Raw genomic sequence first — 17,360 nt, 5'->3', positions numbered from 1 at the left:
CTAATGGAAAATTGTTTTTCTTTAAAAAAAAAACTCAAACCCCAACCCCAAACGCCAAACACCAAACCCCAAATTTCACAAATCTAAGGGATTGTGGATAGGTATACCATAAACCGATCGTTGTCAATAACTAACAATTATTAATTAGGCTCGACTTCCCGCATGATCAATAATTATCCACATGTTATATATAGATCAAGGACAATATTTGTCTAAAAATTCATAAATAAATAAAATAAAATAAATAAAAGGACATGCCACTATTTAGTCATTATAATAACACTTTAATACATTATATGAGAGTCCCCATCCATTGAGCACATGATCAAAAGAGTTTTAAGACAAGTAATGGTACTTAAAAGGCCAATATTTATCTTAAAAAGTCATAAATTAATAAATAAAATAAAAAAGGATATTAACCATTATACACTACAAGAAATATGGTTTTTAGTTGCGGTGCTCAGTGGCGACTTTATTTGTTGCCACTTTGTAGCGACTATATAAAGTTGCCACAAACACAGAGCATTTGCAGCGACCTTTAAAGTCGCCACTGAAAATATGCTTTTAGTAGCGACCTTGAATAGATCGCCACTAATATGTACCAAAATAGGACTAAAATTCACGTTCCCGCTAAAGAAAAGTTTGGCTCCAAAAGTTTTTGGGGCGACTTATACTATGTTGCCAGTAATAGGTTATTGTGACGACTAGGTCGCCACTAAAAGTTCAATTGAAAAAAAAATGAAAAGTCACCAAAAATGGACAGTAAAAACAATAAGAGGAAAAAAACAAACAGAACCTTTATTTGGGTCGATTTTCATCCATTTTCCGCTCTACTCTTCCCTCAATATAACCATAATCCATATGCAAAATTCAAAAAGCCAACAACGATTTCTTTCTAAGTTGACATTTTCGTTGAAGAAATCATGTCTTGAACCTGATTTTGCTTCTCTCTACACACTATATTTGGTTAGTTTCTTTCTTTATTTCTTAAATCATTGTTTTAGTTCTATGGTTTATCGCTTTGCTTTTCTTTTTTTCTTTACTTTGCGGTGACAAAAGCTTCTACGGGTTAAGATTGGAGACAGCTGGATTTATGGGTTTTTTGTTTGAAATATGGTATTTGTTTGAGTTGAAGTGGGAGAAATTGAAGAGGTTGAAAAAGGCGTATTTGGGTGGCCATTTGTGGGGTTTTGATTTTTGGGATTTAGGTATTTTTTTTTTTCCCACCCCATTTAGGAGGATTTATAGTGTTTTCACACTTCCCCTCCAGTGTGACTCGAACCCAGGACCTACCGGTCGTGGGATTTAGGTATTCATGGTTTGAAATGTTATTATGAGATTATATATAGTTAAGAATAAAATTATTAAGATGATGTAAAGTACTGAACTTTGATTTATATTAATGTTTGGGTTTATTTAGTGAGTTTGATGGTTGAGATATAAGGTCACCAGATCACTAATATTTTAAAAGTTACTCTCTTTCCTTGTAAAGTACCTCTCTTTCGTTGCACATCTTGCATCATTCAAGTAATGGGTTCATGATTTTTTTTGATTCTATCATATGGGTTTGTGTTTGGTAGTCTAGATGTACCCAGATGAGTAAAATTTTGAATTTTGATTGAGAATTTTGGATTCTTGAAAAGATTTGAGATAGTTCTTTGGCAGGATTGTTGCTTTTATGGGATATGTATTTGTGTGTGATATGTGTTGTATGGTGAAAGAGATTTGAAGTTGATAAATGGGGGTGTGTGGGTTTTGTGGAGGGGGGGGGGGGGGGGGGGCAGTGGGTAGATTCGAGGTCAGATAAATGAGTTTGACTTTAATTTAAGGTTGGTTGGAGCAACACGGAATTCTTATGATTTGTTGTAAAGGTTCGTTATCTGCTATGCTCTTGGTGTTTCTTATGTGATCTCATTAGATCAATTATTTAATTTTCATGTTTCTCTACTTTGTCCTTCATAGGAATTTTGTAAGGTTTTGATATTTCTATTGTAATTCTGCTTATGTTTATGTTGGGTAAAAAAATGCTCTAATAACTTGATTTCTTTTGTGGAGTCAGTTGAATACAATTCCCTTTTTGGATTTCGTATTTCTGTTGTGTTTGATGTGAAAGGCTGATTTTCAAATTTCGTGCAGCTTATGGATATTGATTATTTATTTTTATTTTTATAGAAGATGTATGTATATGCAGGCCATTATTTTCTGGAGTTTGCTTTCCCAAATGGCTCAAGTTTGCTTTTTTGTTTTGACTTCCCTGGAACTCTTGCCATAAGTACTTGTATTGAGATTGGACAGTCGTGTGAATATCTTTATGATCTTGAGTTCTTTACGTATTGTAGAAAATGAATAGAGTAATGTTGAAGGCCAAGCAATTTTCATTCACCACTCTAGTGAAAGGCAACAAAAAGGCGAATTTAGTTCATATTTTAAAGTTGAATACAAGCTGCTTGCTTTTATGGCTGGATATTTTGGTGCCGTTTGGTCATAAATACCAAAAACAAATTCACTTTTTTTTTGGAATTTTTGAAGTTGGAGTTGTGTTTGGCCATAATTTTTGAAATTGTAGTTTTTGGTGAAATGTAGTTGTAAAAAAGTGATTTTTGTTTTAAAAACAAGTTTTTTGAGTTTTTGCTATTCCGGAATACAACTTCAAGTTGTATTCGGAATATTTATGGCCAAACGCCCAAAAGTAAAAAAAGTGAAAAAAAATTCCGTAAAAAAGTGAATAATTTTTAAGGCCAAACGGCACCTTTGTACTCTTACACTATTTCATTTTCAACTTATGGCTTCATTTACTCAACCAGTTATCAGTTTTAGAATTTTAGTAAATGTTGGACTTTATTTTCCAATCTAGGTGAAACAAGGAGAGCACTATCTACCTTGTCTTCCTTTTCCTTCTTTGTTTGTTTCACTTCTTTTGCTACTGCTATGGTGTGTAGATTTGTTTATTTTTAATTATTGATTTTTGAATATTATTAATAGGTTCAAATTAAGCTAATAAAGGAGTCTTGCATAAATCTTCAAAAAAGTAGTCTTGCTTAATAAAAAGTTCCTGTCTAAACCTTCTTTTTTTTTTGGCAAATTCCACTACGCATTTTTGGTGCCTACGGCTATTTTATTTATTTTCTAAAAAGCAAACCACAACAGAAAAAGTACAAGTAAGGGGGGCTAGGCCTTACCTTACTAATCCTATTGAGGCAAAGAAAAAACCTCTACTTCTAGCAAGAATGTAAAAAATAAGAACTTGAAATGACCAAATACGCTATGATCATCACAGAGTTTATAACACATTTTGTGATGATATTACAAATGATAATACTAAAATAATGAGAAATTTTGTGCAGTAGATTCCTCATCCATATCCACTCTAGCCTCTTCACCCAATGGTACTGTTATTTGCAAATTTCCTTGAGACTTGTTTTTAGGGTCATGTTGCACTATTTTCCTCTGGTTTTCTCCTGCATTGCATGTACTATTTTGTTATTGAGAGACCAATTCTTGGCACTGAACCTTTGCACTAGTTGTAAGTTCATGTTGCATAACCTGTTTCTGCTTAGAACTTGACATGCCCTTGTGTTTCTTCTAATGTGCACTACTGTTTACCTCCTTCAGAGCTGGCTCTTTCTGCTTTTGCACAGGAGTTTTAATACTACTACTTACAGAACCTGACACCACATCATCTGATTTTTCATTGTCATTGTGAATACTAGCACATGGAGTCATCTGTGCTTTGCCTTCATGATGAATTTCATCTTTTTGCACCTTATGTCCCTCTTGGATCATATCTGCAGCATCAACAGCTAAATGAGTATCAGCTGCTGAATTTTTGACTGGCAGTGCTATTTTTCCTTTGTTAACAGCATCATCATCATCTGGAGCATTGTCAAACATTGCATAAACTTCTTGTGAGGATGAAATAGAATCTGGTGACTGCTCTGGCTCAGCTGATTTTAGCTACTGAAATTTCACCTTCTTCTATATCCTCCTCCACCTGATCACTCCACAAAATCCTATCCCCACTTCTGTCATTATCATTAATAAAAGTGGTAGGAGGCACATCTTGGCAAGCCTTATTCACAGTAACAAACTCCTCAATTTACCTATTATCAGAAGACTCCACCAGCTGCAAATTCTTAGAAGGTGTTTGTTTTTTCATTCCAGGTGTAAAGATAGTTGCATTAATGTTTAACAACTTCTTCACACCTTTAAGTACTTCTGCATCAATTGTGATTGTAGGTGTTGTACCTTCTTGCACCAGAGGTGCCTCAACAAGCTGATTTCCTTTAGCCACATTAGCAACCTCTAGACAAGTTATAGCTGCAGGTGTTTCGACCAACTGCTGTTGCTCACTTGCATTGGTCTCACCAATTGTTTTTTTCCTTGAGACATGCTCCTTTTGAATAGGTGCTGCAGCAGTAACAATAGTTGCATCCACTGGAGCAACTGAAGATGGTTGCTTTCCATCAATCTGAATCAAATTCTCCACCACTGGCATACTAGCTGAACCATGCAGTTGTACATCTCCATCCACAGCCTCTTTATCAACATCAACAACCTTCCCTTCATGATCACCTTCCACCTCTCCCAATGTTGCGAAATTATTAGAAGTTTCAACAACACTATGTTTAACCGAGGCAACCTGATTTGCTGCATTATTTTTTCCATTCAATTTCTCTGTTGCAAAAGCAAGTTGTTTCTGAGAATTGTCATCAATAGTTACTTGCTTATTTTTATTAGTTTTCCACCTGTAGAGATCCTTAACATTGCCAATCACTTTTCCACTATCCAACACCTTAATAACATGATTTCTATGCCTATAATTTGCTTGCTTAAACTTTGATTTCTCTGTCTAAACCTTTTAGCAGGTAGCATCTACTATTTTTTTTGTATGCAATAGCTGAATCATTTCCTTTTGTACAACAACTATGTAACTAATAGGAATTAACTACTGTTTTCGGCAGCAACTATTGTTTCCTTATACAGGCTATGTTTGAGAGTCGCTTTGCACATTCGTATATATGAACTTAAATTGTTTTTCACATGCCTATATAACTTAGTTTGTTGTGATTATTTATCACCTCACACTATTTATTGATTAATCGGTTGAATTTCTTTTTGTAGGAAATAAAGATGGATAAAAGTTGGTTAAATGTCAAGAATAGATGTGACGGAAGATATATTGAAGGGATAGACAACTTCCTTAATTGGGCATACAGTCAACCAAATGTGAGCACAACGATTCGATGCCCTTGTAAAGGGTGTGGAAATACCCAGTTCAAGACAAAAATCCAAGTAAGAAGAGACCTATTCGGGAAGGGTTTTTGGGAGAGTTACAATGTGTGGGACTTGCATGGGGAAGTGTTAGTAAGAGTTGAAAATTCTAATGTTACACAAAATGATGAAGTGCAGGATGACACAATTGAAGAGGATAATATTCCTGAAATGATTTATGATGCTTTTGGGTATTCGAATATGGAGGATATGAATAATCTACCAAGGGACAATGAAGAGCCAAATGTGCAAGCAAAAATATTCTACAAATTGTTGGAAGATGCTGAGACAGAGCTATATCCTGGTTGTAAAAAAGTGTCAAAGTTTTCTTTTGTAGTTAGGCTACTTCACTTGAAGTGTCTTAGTCACTGGAGCAACGAATGCGTGGATGCATTGTTGAGCTTCTTTAAAGAAGTTCTTCCGGAGGGGTCATTCGTACCTAATTCTTTCTATGATGCAAAGAAAGTGCTTCAAGATTTAGGCTTGGGGTACACCAAAATAGATGCATCTGAGAACGATTGTATCTTATATTGGCGTGAGTATGCCAATGCCCAATCATGTCCTAAGTGCAGTAAGTCAAGATGGAAGTCAAAAGAAAATAAAGGCAAGAAAGTAGCTAATAAAGTCTTGCGACATTTTCCAATGAAACCAAGATTGCAGAGATTGTACATGGCAAGAGAGACGTAAAAAAAAATGAGGTGGCACAAAGAGGAACGTATTGTTGATGGTGTGTTGAGACATCCCTCAGACTCCATGGCATGGAAATCTTTTGACGAGCGACATCCCACTTTTGCAGCAGAACTAAGAAATGTTTGATTAGGTTTAGCAAGTGACGGGTTCCAACCTTACGGAAACATGAGTACCAGTCATAGTATTTGGCCAGCCGTACTAGTTCCATACAATTTTCCACCATGGGATTGCATGAAGAATTCATATTTCATGATGACACTTCTTATTCCAGGCCCTAAGTGTCCAGGTAATAATATAGATGTATACTTACAGCCAATGATTGAAGAGTTAAAAGAATTATGGAACGGAGTGGAGACCTATGATGATACTCACAATCTAATTTTATGATGCGTGTGGCTGTCATATGGACAATCAATGACTTTCCTGCATATGGAAACCTCTCGGGATGGTCGACCAAAGGTAAGCTTGCATATCCGTGTTTCCATAAAGATACACAATCTATTTCCTTGCATAATAAGTTGTGTTATATGGGTCATTGTCGCTTCCTTCCAATGGATCATCCATGGCATAAAAATAGGAGGTTATTTGATGGGAAACTGGAGATAGGGGTTGCACCTAATCCTTTAACAGGTGATAAAGCACTGACACAATTACAAGGTTTGAGAAATGTGACTTATGGTATAGTCCAGAAGCGAAAGCGTGATGTTCTCAAAGATGCTTATAATTGGAGGAAGAAAAGTATTTTTTTTTCAATTGCCTTATCGGGAGACTCTTTTGTTACGACATAACCTTGATGTGATGCATATAGAAAGAAATGTATCCGACAACATTGTATCAACTATTATGAATATAGTTGGGAAGACAAAGGACACATTAAAAAGTAGATATGATTTGGTGGACCTTGGCATCAGGCAAGGGTTACATCCAATTAAGGATGGGAATAATATTTTGTTGCCGACAACATGTTATGCATTGTCCCCGCAAGAGAAGTTGAAGGTATGCAACTTCTTAGCCAATTTTAAGGTTCCTGATGCCTTTTCATCTAACATTTCAAGGTGTGTCAACATCCAGGATAAAAAGATACATGGATTAAAATGTCATGATCACCATGTATTGTCACAAGAAATTTTTCCAGTAGCAATACTTGGTTTGCTACCTAAGGAAGTGTCTGAACCAATTATAGAGTTGGGCCTAATTTTCAAGAATTTGTGCTCTAAGTGCCTGACAATTGAAGATCTTGATATCCTAGAGGCTCAAATTGCTATCACATTGTGCAAATTTGAAATTGTTTTTCCTCCGGCGTTCATTGATGTCATGGTTCATTTGCCAATGCACTTGGTAAGAGAGGCAAAGCTTGGTAGACCAGTTCAATATCGATGGATGTATCCTTTTGAAAGGTATTTCTTTCTATTAATTTGAATATAGTTTTAGAATGACACATTATACTAACCAGTCATTTGGATACAGGTATTTACGGATACTTAAGTCATATGTTCGCAACTTAGCTGGTCCTGAAGGTTCTATTGCAGAAGGTTATTTGGCAGAAGAATGTCTCACATTTTGCTCACGATACTTAAAGAATATCTCAACTAAATTCAATAGACCTTCTAGGAATGATGATGAATCTGTGTCAAATGGTGAGATGTCTATATTTAAAGATAGTGGGCGACCAAAAGGTGGTTCAGATATCGCTGAATTATCTCGTCATGAGTTCAAACAACTAGGCATGTATGTGCTTCAAAATTGTGAAGAGGTTTGGCCATTCATAGAGTAAGTTTTCAATTAATTCCAACATTTTTTCAAAGTTAAATCGGTGCTTCAATTTGGTCCGAGCTTTTGGCTTATCCCATCGACAACTACTATATGTAATCTATTTCTCTTTTTTTAGACAGATATTTCTCTTATTTTTTCTCTTCCCCATTTTGTGGATTTTCATATTTTTTCCAGTACAAGCTGCTAAGCCATACTATGAAAGTGTAGGAAAGGGTGGTGGAGATGAGGGTGAGGAGAGACGTGTCTATTTCAGAGAACCAGTTCGGATTCATGTCGGGATGCCCAACTACAGAAGCCATCCATCTTGTGAGGAGACTGGTGGAGCAGTATAGGGAGAGGAAGAGGGACTTACACATGGTATTCATCAACCTAGAAAAGGCTTACGACAAAGTTCCAAGAGAGATCCTATGGAGATGCTTGGAGGCTAAAGGTGTACCTGTGGCGTACATTATGGTGATCAAGGACATGTATGAGGGAGCCAAAACTAGGGTAAGGACAGTAGGAGGAGACTCAGAGCACTTTCCAGTTGTGATGGGATTGCATCAAGGATCAGCTCTAAGTCCGTTTTTATTTGCCTTGGTGATGGATGGATTGACGCGGCAAATTCAAGGTGAGGTGCCATGGTGTATGCTTTTCGCGGATGACATAGTCCTGATCGATGAGACTCGTAGCGGAGTTAACGCTAAGCTAGAGGTTTTGGAGACATACTCTGGAGTCTAAAGGGTTTAAGCTGAGTAGGACCAAGACAGAGTACTTAGAGTGTAAGTTCAGTGAAGCACCTCAGGAGGCTGGCTTGGAAGTGAGGCTTGGTACCCAAGCCATCCAGAAGAAAAGTAGTTTCAAGTATCTTGGGTCTATTATGCAAGGCAGCGGGGAGATTGATGATGATGTCACACATCGTATTGGGGCAGGGTGGATGAAATGGAGGCTTGCTTCCGTAGTGCTATGTGACAAGAAGGTGCCACCACAACTTAAGGGCAAGTTCTACAAAGTGGTGGTTAGACCGACTATGTTGTATGGGGCGGAGTGTTGGTCAGTTAAGATCTCTCACGTTCAAAAGATGAAAGTTGCTGAGATGAGAATGTTGAGATGGATGTGTGGCCACATCAGGAGTGATAGGATTAGGAATGAGGATATTCGGGACAAGGTAGGAGTGGCCTCGGTGGAAGATAAGATGCGAGAAGTGAGATTGAGATGGTTTGGGCATATGAAGAGGAGAGACACAGATGCTCCAGTGCGGAGGTGTGAGAGGTTGGCCATGGATGGTTTCAGGCGAGGTAGGGGTGGGCCGAAGAAGTATTGAGGAGAGGTAATTAGACACGACATGGCGTAGTTACAGCTTACTGAGGACATGACCTTAGATAGGAGGGTTTGGAGGACCCAAATTAGGGTAGAAGGCTAGTAGATAGTCTCGTTACTTTCTTATTAGCAGTCGTATTATTGCAGTATAATTTCATAATTTCTTGTGCTCTGATTTCTGCTATTATCTGTTATTTCCTATGCTTTGATTATCTTATGTTATCTGTGTCGCTTGCGTTATTTCATTTCCATATCGCTTTGAATCTCTTAGCCTTATCTGACCTCTTTTTATGCTTTTTATTGAGCCGAGGGTCTTTCGGAAACAGCCGTCCTACCTTGGTAGGATTAAGGTCTGCGCACACTCTACCCTCCCCAGACCCCACGTTGTGGGATTTCACTGGGTGGTTGTTGTTGTTGTCATATTTTTTCCAGTAATTTGCTATATAATTGTCGAATGATTGCGATTCAGTTGGGTTTTGTTGTTCATCATCTTTATGTGAAACTTTATATGTTATATATATATATATATATATATATATGCATCAATTAATATATACTATTAGCAATATTGTTAGATAAAGTGACATTGATGTTAGATACACTTAGTAGGAAATGGATTCGAGAGTTCTGTTTCACCTAAAGTAAAAAATTTAGGTATTGATTGTAGTGTTATTCTTGTTTCTTATTTTAATGTGCTATAAATTAGAATAATGCTTCTTTGGAGTATTTTTTGGATGCCGAGAGTTTTTTGTCTTCTGTAATTTGCGTTTGGTGACTTAAAGAAACACCTAAAACTATCCATCCCTGTAGCTCTATTGTTTTTTGACCAACTTTATGGAGTTAGTGATTGCAAGTTTCTGGAGTATATTTCTTTTCTAGTCTACGTCAAATGAAATTTGAAGATGACATGATATAACGGGTTCTATTTCTGCAGCATGTTTGCATATGGACCATGTTATTTATGCAGTTTTTCTGGAATACGTTTGTTTCTATTGTACAGTTTCAAAGTTAAATGGGTCAATTACATTGTTTTAACTACCTTTATTACAAAAATTCAGGGAGCACAAAAGAGGGATTGAAAGACAAAGTTCAATGGGAAATGAAAGCCATACTGATGATTTACCCGATTGGTTTTGTGCACGTGTAGGTGTCTAATAAAATAACATTGAATTATAAGTGTGTTTATCCCATGATATTATTGGTTATGAATTGGTTGTTTTTATTTGTAGATCCTTCAACTATCACTACAAGGACATGTAAGTGATGACCTTTTAAGCTTAGCAGTTGGTCCAGGACCAGTGGTGCATCGTTACTCTGCATTGATGGTGAATGGATTTAGATTCCAAACAAAAGAGCTTGAGTCGAGAAGGAAAACGCAGAATTGTGGAGTTCTTGTGAGAGGAGATGATTCAGACTCTAAACAGGAGTATTATGTCATAGTAGAGGACATTTACGAGTTGTCTTATAGGGAAAATAGGAAAGTTTACCTCTTCAGGTGTCATTGGTGGGATGTGGCTCACTTAGGAAAAAGATATAAGATTGACAAATACGGTTTCACAAGTGTGAACACTCGTTGTGCCTTGCGTACAGATGAGCCATTTGTATTGGCATCTCAGTCTGAACAAGTCTTCTACTTGAATGATATGATTGAAAAAGAGTGGCTTGTCATTGTAAAAACAAATCCTCGCAACCTTTATAATATGCCTGAAAATAATGATAGTTGTATAGAGGTTGAAGATGAAGTGTTACTGAATGGAGAAGCTTATCAACAGGAGGAATTTGAATTTAATATGTTGCATACTGATGATCAAGAAATTGATATCGTGGTGTCTTTACATAGGGGTAATGTTGAACCACAAAGCATTAATTATAATCGCAAGTGAACAGGCTCAGAAAAGTGTGCATAATCAGGAAGATGATTTCATTGATGACAACCAAATAGATATGTCGTAGAATGAAGAAAGCGAAGAAGAGAATATTGACATAGAGGACAGTGATATGCAGTGACCAAAGAAATAGCTTTCTATCAAGTCACGGTCATCTCGGATTTTTGCAGAAAGTGCACATCCCACTCCAGAGATTGAAAATAGTGGTCCAGGTTTGCTCTTTATTGTAATTTAATTATGATTTCAGTTGGCATTTCTTGAAACAATATGAAATTATTTAGATTACTCATCTAAGAGTTGTTACTTATAAAGGAAAATTATAATTTTTGACTCTCTCTCAAACCCTCTTGGATCACTATGTTATTGGGTGATTTGTTGTAATTTTCCAGTACTCTTAATGCTAATTTAGGTCCATTCTCATAGTTCAGAATAATGAATCACTATGTTATTGGGTGATTTGTTGTAATTTTTCAGTACTCTTAATGCTAATTTAGGTCCATTCTCATAGTTCAGAATAATGATGCCTGCATTATGTTCAATAGTTTTTGAAACATGATAGATTTGCTTGTCTCGCGATGAAATATGTATATCTGTGAGTGGGACATATTTATGCTAACTTCTTTCTTTGATAAGATTATTATCCGTGTAAAGCTCATGGAATATAATCATATGTTATAAAAGTTTTACAATGTTAAGAGTGTGATTTATGAAAGTAGAGCTTTATTTAATGTGTCAATACATGATTCGAGTGGAATGAACTTTCAGTTATATGCTTCTTAAACTTTCCTTTTTATATATAAAAAATATGCTTATTAAACTACTAGTTATAACTGTGTTATATTAGTTGAATATAAAATCTGGTTAACTTGTGTTATATACATTGTGGTTATTCCAATTTCAATTCTTGAACAACATAACTTCTCTTTATCTAGAATTTCATTTCTTGAATAGGCTACTTTTTCTTTCACAAGTCAGTATGGTTCTTACCAATCAAGATGACTATATTGTGATCTTTTGTTTTCTTAATTCTCTTAATAGCAGGGACAAGGTTCTTAAACTATCACAAATAGAGACGATCAAGGAGGAGTTTGAAGACACCTTGTGTTTTAAGTGTGTGTTTGTTTATGATAAAGTTACAATAAGAGCGAGATGTATGTTAGAATAAGTTACCTTACTGATGAGGCCTTATAGTGTAATAACCATTGATATGAATAAAATTGAAGCTTCCTCTTATTTACTTGAGTCAAATGATTTACGGCATGCACATTTAGGACACGTCAACTTCAAAACCATGCGAAATAAATTAATTTGGAAGTATTGCCTAAGTTTGAATGTAATAAATTAAAATGTTAAGTATGTGTTTAATCAAGGTATGTAAAAATATCTTATAACTCAGTCGAAACGAATTTCAATCAGTTCGACTTAATTTATACAGATATTTATGAAATGAAGGAAATACCATCTCGCGATAGTTATGACTATAGCTACTTTCTTTTCATTTTATAAACATCTTTGTTGCATGTTTGATGGCTCAAAGATGGGGTTTGCTAAATATGGTGGCAGCGGTAGCTATGACTATGGCTAATGTATATGTAACATGTCTTATTTTATGATTATAAATCTCATTTTTATGAAAAATTATCTGTAAATATTTTTTCTCACTTGATAATATAAAAAAATTATTTACATTTTTGGAATATATAAGTTACACTAACAAAATTGACAATTTTACATATTAATAAACGTTACATGAGCACTACTCCCCTATGATCGTGCACGAACTTGCAATATGCTTCCGTAGACTTCTCTTAATTCTTTTCCTCGGCACATATCCACATTACTAGATGGCCTATGCCCGTGTTGCGCACAGGCTCAACACTTCAGATTATAGTGTATCTATGTATAAGTAGTTGTGTTTATATATATATATATATATATATATATATATATATATATATATATACTATGTTCAAAATACAATTAATATAACATAACATTGTAGTTTGTGCTCCGTATCTAGAACTTTATTTTATTCGTGTTTGCTACGAAAATTTATTAATACTTTTTAAAAGAGAAGACTTGTTTAAAAGGAAACTATTTTCCTCTCTTTGAGATAAAACAATAGCAATATTTAAGCATCAATTGATACTTTCAATTTTAATTCGATTAATTTAAAGGTGTAAAATACTTATTATTTTTTATCAAATTTCGATTTAGATAATTCTAATTCAAATTATTAAATTAATTTTACATGTTTAAAACGGAACAAAATAGAAAATGATTTTCTAAATTGATTTTCTATTTAAACGAAGAAATACTATTTTTTAATTTTTGGTAAATATTCTCGGTTTAGCTCATTTTACTTGTCATGTTGTCTTTTGGATGGTTTTTTAAGAAAACGTCGATTAGAATTATAATTTGACTAATTTACCTTATTCATTATTTGATCTCCATTTGATATATTTTTTTGACGACATTAATCTCTTTTCACATTTATTAGAGTAAGAATAAAAATAAAAAAGTAATTAAATTCTATCTTATTTTAAAATATAAATATTTTAATTATATTTATTTTAGTAAACATAACAAATAAATGACATGGCGGAATAACAAATATAACAGTTTAATATCTACATTAGATCTCAGGCTAATATAAAAAAAGAAAGAAAATTGTATGGTTTGACTACTTAACCTTTTGAAGAAAAGAAATTTCATTTGCTCCCACTAATGGATTGATATGCACGCGGCAATGAATCCATCATTATTGACTTAATGAGATACTTTAGAAATTACATGAATATTGTTAGATTTTTTAATATGGGGTGCACTTTTTTTTTGACATTATTAATTTGCACTATATATATATATATATATATATATATATATATATACATACTATGTTAAAACACGATTAATATAACATTGTAGTTTGTACTCTGTATCTAAAAACTTATTATATTAGTGTTTACTACGAATACAAAGTCTGCACTTTTTTTTTTACATTAGTTTTTTTTTAATATCGGGTTCACTTTTTTTTTTTTTTTTTGATATTGCTTGATTTTGTGGCAATGAGTCCATCATTATTGATTTAATTGTTTGATTTTCTAAGCATTTGTTTTTTAACATTGTTTGTTTTATTAATACGGGATTCGCATTTTTTTTTAATATTGCTTGATTCTGTTAATATGGGGTCCACTTTTTTTTCCAGTGAGTTTGGACGTGGTGAGTTTCACTTTTTTTCTTTTTTTTTTTTATTGCTTGGTGTTATTTAGTATGGGGCCCACCCTTTTTTTTAAGGACAACGGGCGATGAAGCATGGGTCTAAACCCATGCTTTATATAGTTTCTTATTTTTTATTTTTTATTTTTTATATTGCTTGGTGTCGTTTAGTGTGGGGCCCACCCTTTTGGACATTATTAGTTTGCACTATTTTTATGCATATAATATATATATATATATATATATATATGCTATGTTCAAAACACGATTGATATAACATTGTAATTTGTGCTCCGTATCTAAAACTTTATTATATTAGTGTTTGCTAAGAATACAAAGTCTGGACTTTTTTTTTTGACATTGTTTATTTTTTTAATATGAGATTCATTTTTTTTTATATATATATTGCTTGATTTTGTCAATATGGGATATTATGTTCAAAACATGATTAATATAACATTGTAGTTTGTGCTCCGTATTTAAAACTTTATTATATTAGTGTTTGCTACGAATACACATGGTGTTTAATATGGGGCCCACAATTATTTTCACATTTATTAGAGTAAGGAAAAAATAAAAAAATAATTAAATTCTATCTTATTTTAATATATAAGTTTTTTAAGTATGTTACTGTACAATAATTTCATTTGCTCCCACTAATGGGTTGATACGCATGTGGCAATGAGTCTATCATTATTGATTTAATTGTTTGATTTTCTAAGCATTTGTTTATTAACATTGTTTGTTTTATTAATATGGGATTCACTTTTTTTTTTTTTAATATTGCTTGATTCTGTTAATATGGGGTGCACTTTTCTTTTCCCGTGAGTTTGGACGTGGCGGGTTCCACTTTTTTTTCTTCCTTTTTTTTTATTCCTCGGTGCTATTTAGTATGGGGCCCACCCTTTTTTTTAAGGGACAACGGGCGATGAAGCATGGGTCTAAACCCATGCTTTATTTAGTTACTTCTTTTTTTATTTTTTATTTTTTATATTGCTTGGTGTTGTTTAATATGGGGCCCATCCTTTTGGACATTATTAGTTTGTACTATTTTTATGCATATAATATATATATATACACTATGTTCAAAACACGATTGATATAACATTGTAATTTGTGCTCCGTATCTAAAACTTTATTATATTAGTGTTTGCTAAGAATACAAAGTCTTCACTTTTTTTTTTGACATTGTTTATTTGTTTAATATGTGATTCATTTTTTTTATATTGCTTGATTTTGTCAATATGAGATACTATGTTCAAAACACGATTAATATAAACATTGTAGTTTGTGCTCCGTATTTAAAACTTTATTATATTAGTGTTTGCTGCGAATACGCACGGTGTTTAATATGGGGCCCACAATTTTGTTTTTAACATTGTTTGTTTTTTTAATATGGGATTCACTTTTTTTTTTTAATATTGCTTGATTTTATTAATATGGGGTTCACTTTTTTTTTCCGTGAGTTTGGATTTGGTGGGTTTCACTTTTTTTTTTTAATACTGGATGGTGTTTAATATGGGGCCCACAATTTTTTTTAATATTAGTTGTTTTTTAATATATATGGGGCCCACAATTATTTTGTTTTACAATTTTTTTTATGGGCCTGTTTAATATGAGGCTCAAATTTTATTTTATTTCATATATACTATGTTCAAAATACGATTGATATAACATTGTAATTTGTGCTCCGTATCTAAAATTTTATTATATTAGTGTTTGCCAAGAATATAAAGTCTGCACTTTTTTTTTGACATTGTTTATTTTTTTAATATGAGATTCATTTTATTTTATATATTGCTTGATTTTGTCAATATGAGATACTATGTTCAAAACACGATTAATATAACATTGTAGTTTGTGCTCCGTATTTAAAACTTTATTATATTAGTGTTTGCTACGAATACGCATGGTGTTTAATATGGGGTCCACATTTTTTTTAACATTTTTTGTTTTTTAAATATGAGATTCATTTTTTTTTTCAATATTTCTTGATTTTGTTAATATGGGGTCCACTTTTTTTTTCCAGTGAGTTTGAATGTGGTGGATTCCACTTTTTAATACTGGATGGTGTTTAATATGAGGCCTACAATGTTTTTTAATATTAGTTGTTATTTAATATATATGGGGCCCATAACTTTTTATTTTATAATTTTCTTTTATGGATATGTTTAATATGGGGCTCAATTTTTTTTTTATGGGGGGTTCACAACGGACGACGAAAAAGGAGCACCAACTGGTGCTTCTTAATAGTAGTAAAGTAAAGTAAAGTAATAATAATGGGGCCCATCAACGGACGACGAAGATGGCCCCAACTCATGCTTCTAATAAGTAGTAAATTTGATAAGACTGTCTATCATTTTTTTTTCTCGGTAATTCAAGATATGCATTTCATTATTTAATCAGGTGATTCTTCTGGGGCATTGCCTCGGTTAACCCCAGTAGTAGCCATTGTAGCATTTACAAAAACTTCCGGACAAGGAGTCCGGGCATGTCTGTTAGTAGCAATTACATTTGGGTTATCCCTAATACAAAAAATCTAGCATATGTAGTTCCCTCCATGTCTGCCCAAAAGCTAGCTGCTACATACACGAGTGGAACTACCAGAGTCTTCTTTTCTCCAAATAACTTTTCTTTTGCTCCTTTCTTGGCCTGTGCATCACATACTGAGTTCTGCTCCCTGTAGCCATGTCTTACCTCCAGCTTCCCCATCATCTCTAGCAAGCACCTGTATTCAAGAATTAAAGGGGTGTAAAGGTCATGGCCTTGCTGTAAGATAGTCAGTACCTCCTCTTAATCACATTCCACTTCCAGTGGTGTTACCCTTTGGTCGTGTGCTAGATTCAATCCCTGCATTAGAGCTGTTAGTTCCGCAAGAATTATCGAAGAAGTTAGTAGTCCCTTGGTAAAACCTATGATCCAGTTCCCACTACTATCTTGAATGACACCTCCAATTCCTCCTATCCCAGTCTTATCATCAAAAGCTTCATCTGTGTTAAGCTTAAAACATCCTCTTTCAGGTGGGTTCCATTTTAGGTCAATGGTGAACCTGTTATTGGGAACAATAGGGTTCCTAATGATCATGTTGTACTCCATGGCAGCATTGATGGTTGTGGTATAGCTAATGGGGTTGCATTGATGGTTGAAATGATTCCCATTTCTATTCAACCAGATTTTCCAGAGGCAGTAGAAGATGAGATCATTCCATTTCAAGTGGAAGTT

At 34.0% G+C, this 17,360-nt stretch overlaps 1 protein-coding gene across 2 annotated transcripts; it reads left to right on the top strand.

Annotated features, from left to right (window-relative positions):
* Positions 1-428: 428 nt before the first annotated feature.
* LOC132609200 (uncharacterized) lies at positions 429-11,032 on the top strand. 2 transcript variants are annotated; one of them, XM_060323071.1, is made up of 5 exons: positions 429-966; positions 5,122-7,358; positions 7,429-7,731; positions 10,092-10,176; positions 10,263-11,032. In XM_060323071.1, exons 2-5 carry the CDS (start codon positions 6,664-6,666, stop codon positions 10,914-10,916), a joined length of 1,737 nt encoding a protein of 578 aa, XP_060179054.1. In that variant the 5' UTR covers positions 429-966; positions 5,122-6,663; the 3' UTR covers positions 10,917-11,032. The 2 variants fall into 2 exon arrangements, with proteins under 2 accessions (XP_060179054.1, XP_060179055.1); XM_060323072.1 differs by lacking the exon at positions 429-966 and adding an exon at positions 1,778-1,871.
* The last annotated feature ends 6,328 nt before the right edge of the window (positions 11,033-17,360 follow it).

The sequence above is a fragment of the Lycium barbarum genome, chromosome 9 (genome assembly GCF_019175385.1).
Source record: "Lycium barbarum isolate Lr01 chromosome 9, ASM1917538v2, whole genome shotgun sequence".
NCBI lineage: Eukaryota > Viridiplantae > Streptophyta > Magnoliopsida > Solanales > Solanaceae > Lycium > Lycium barbarum.
The sequence above is the reverse complement of the archived record's forward strand: the minus strand, read 5'-3'. Positions and strand labels throughout refer to the sequence as shown.

What these genes read in the sequence shown, in the direction of transcription:
- LOC132609200 (XM_060323071.1), top strand. Translation starts at nt 6,664, where the DNA reads ATGTTCTCAAAGATGCTTATAATTGGAGGAAGAAAAGTATTTTTTTTT. An exon ending in GAGGTTTGGCCATTCATAGA is followed by an intron (nt 7,732 to 10,091) that starts GTAAGTTTTCAA and finishes ACAAAAATTCAG; the next exon opens with GGAGCACAAAAGAGGGATTG. An exon ending in CCGATTGGTTTTGTGCACGT is followed by an intron (nt 10,177 to 10,262) that starts GTAGGTGTCTAA and finishes TTTTATTTGTAG; the next exon opens with ATCCTTCAACTATCACTACA.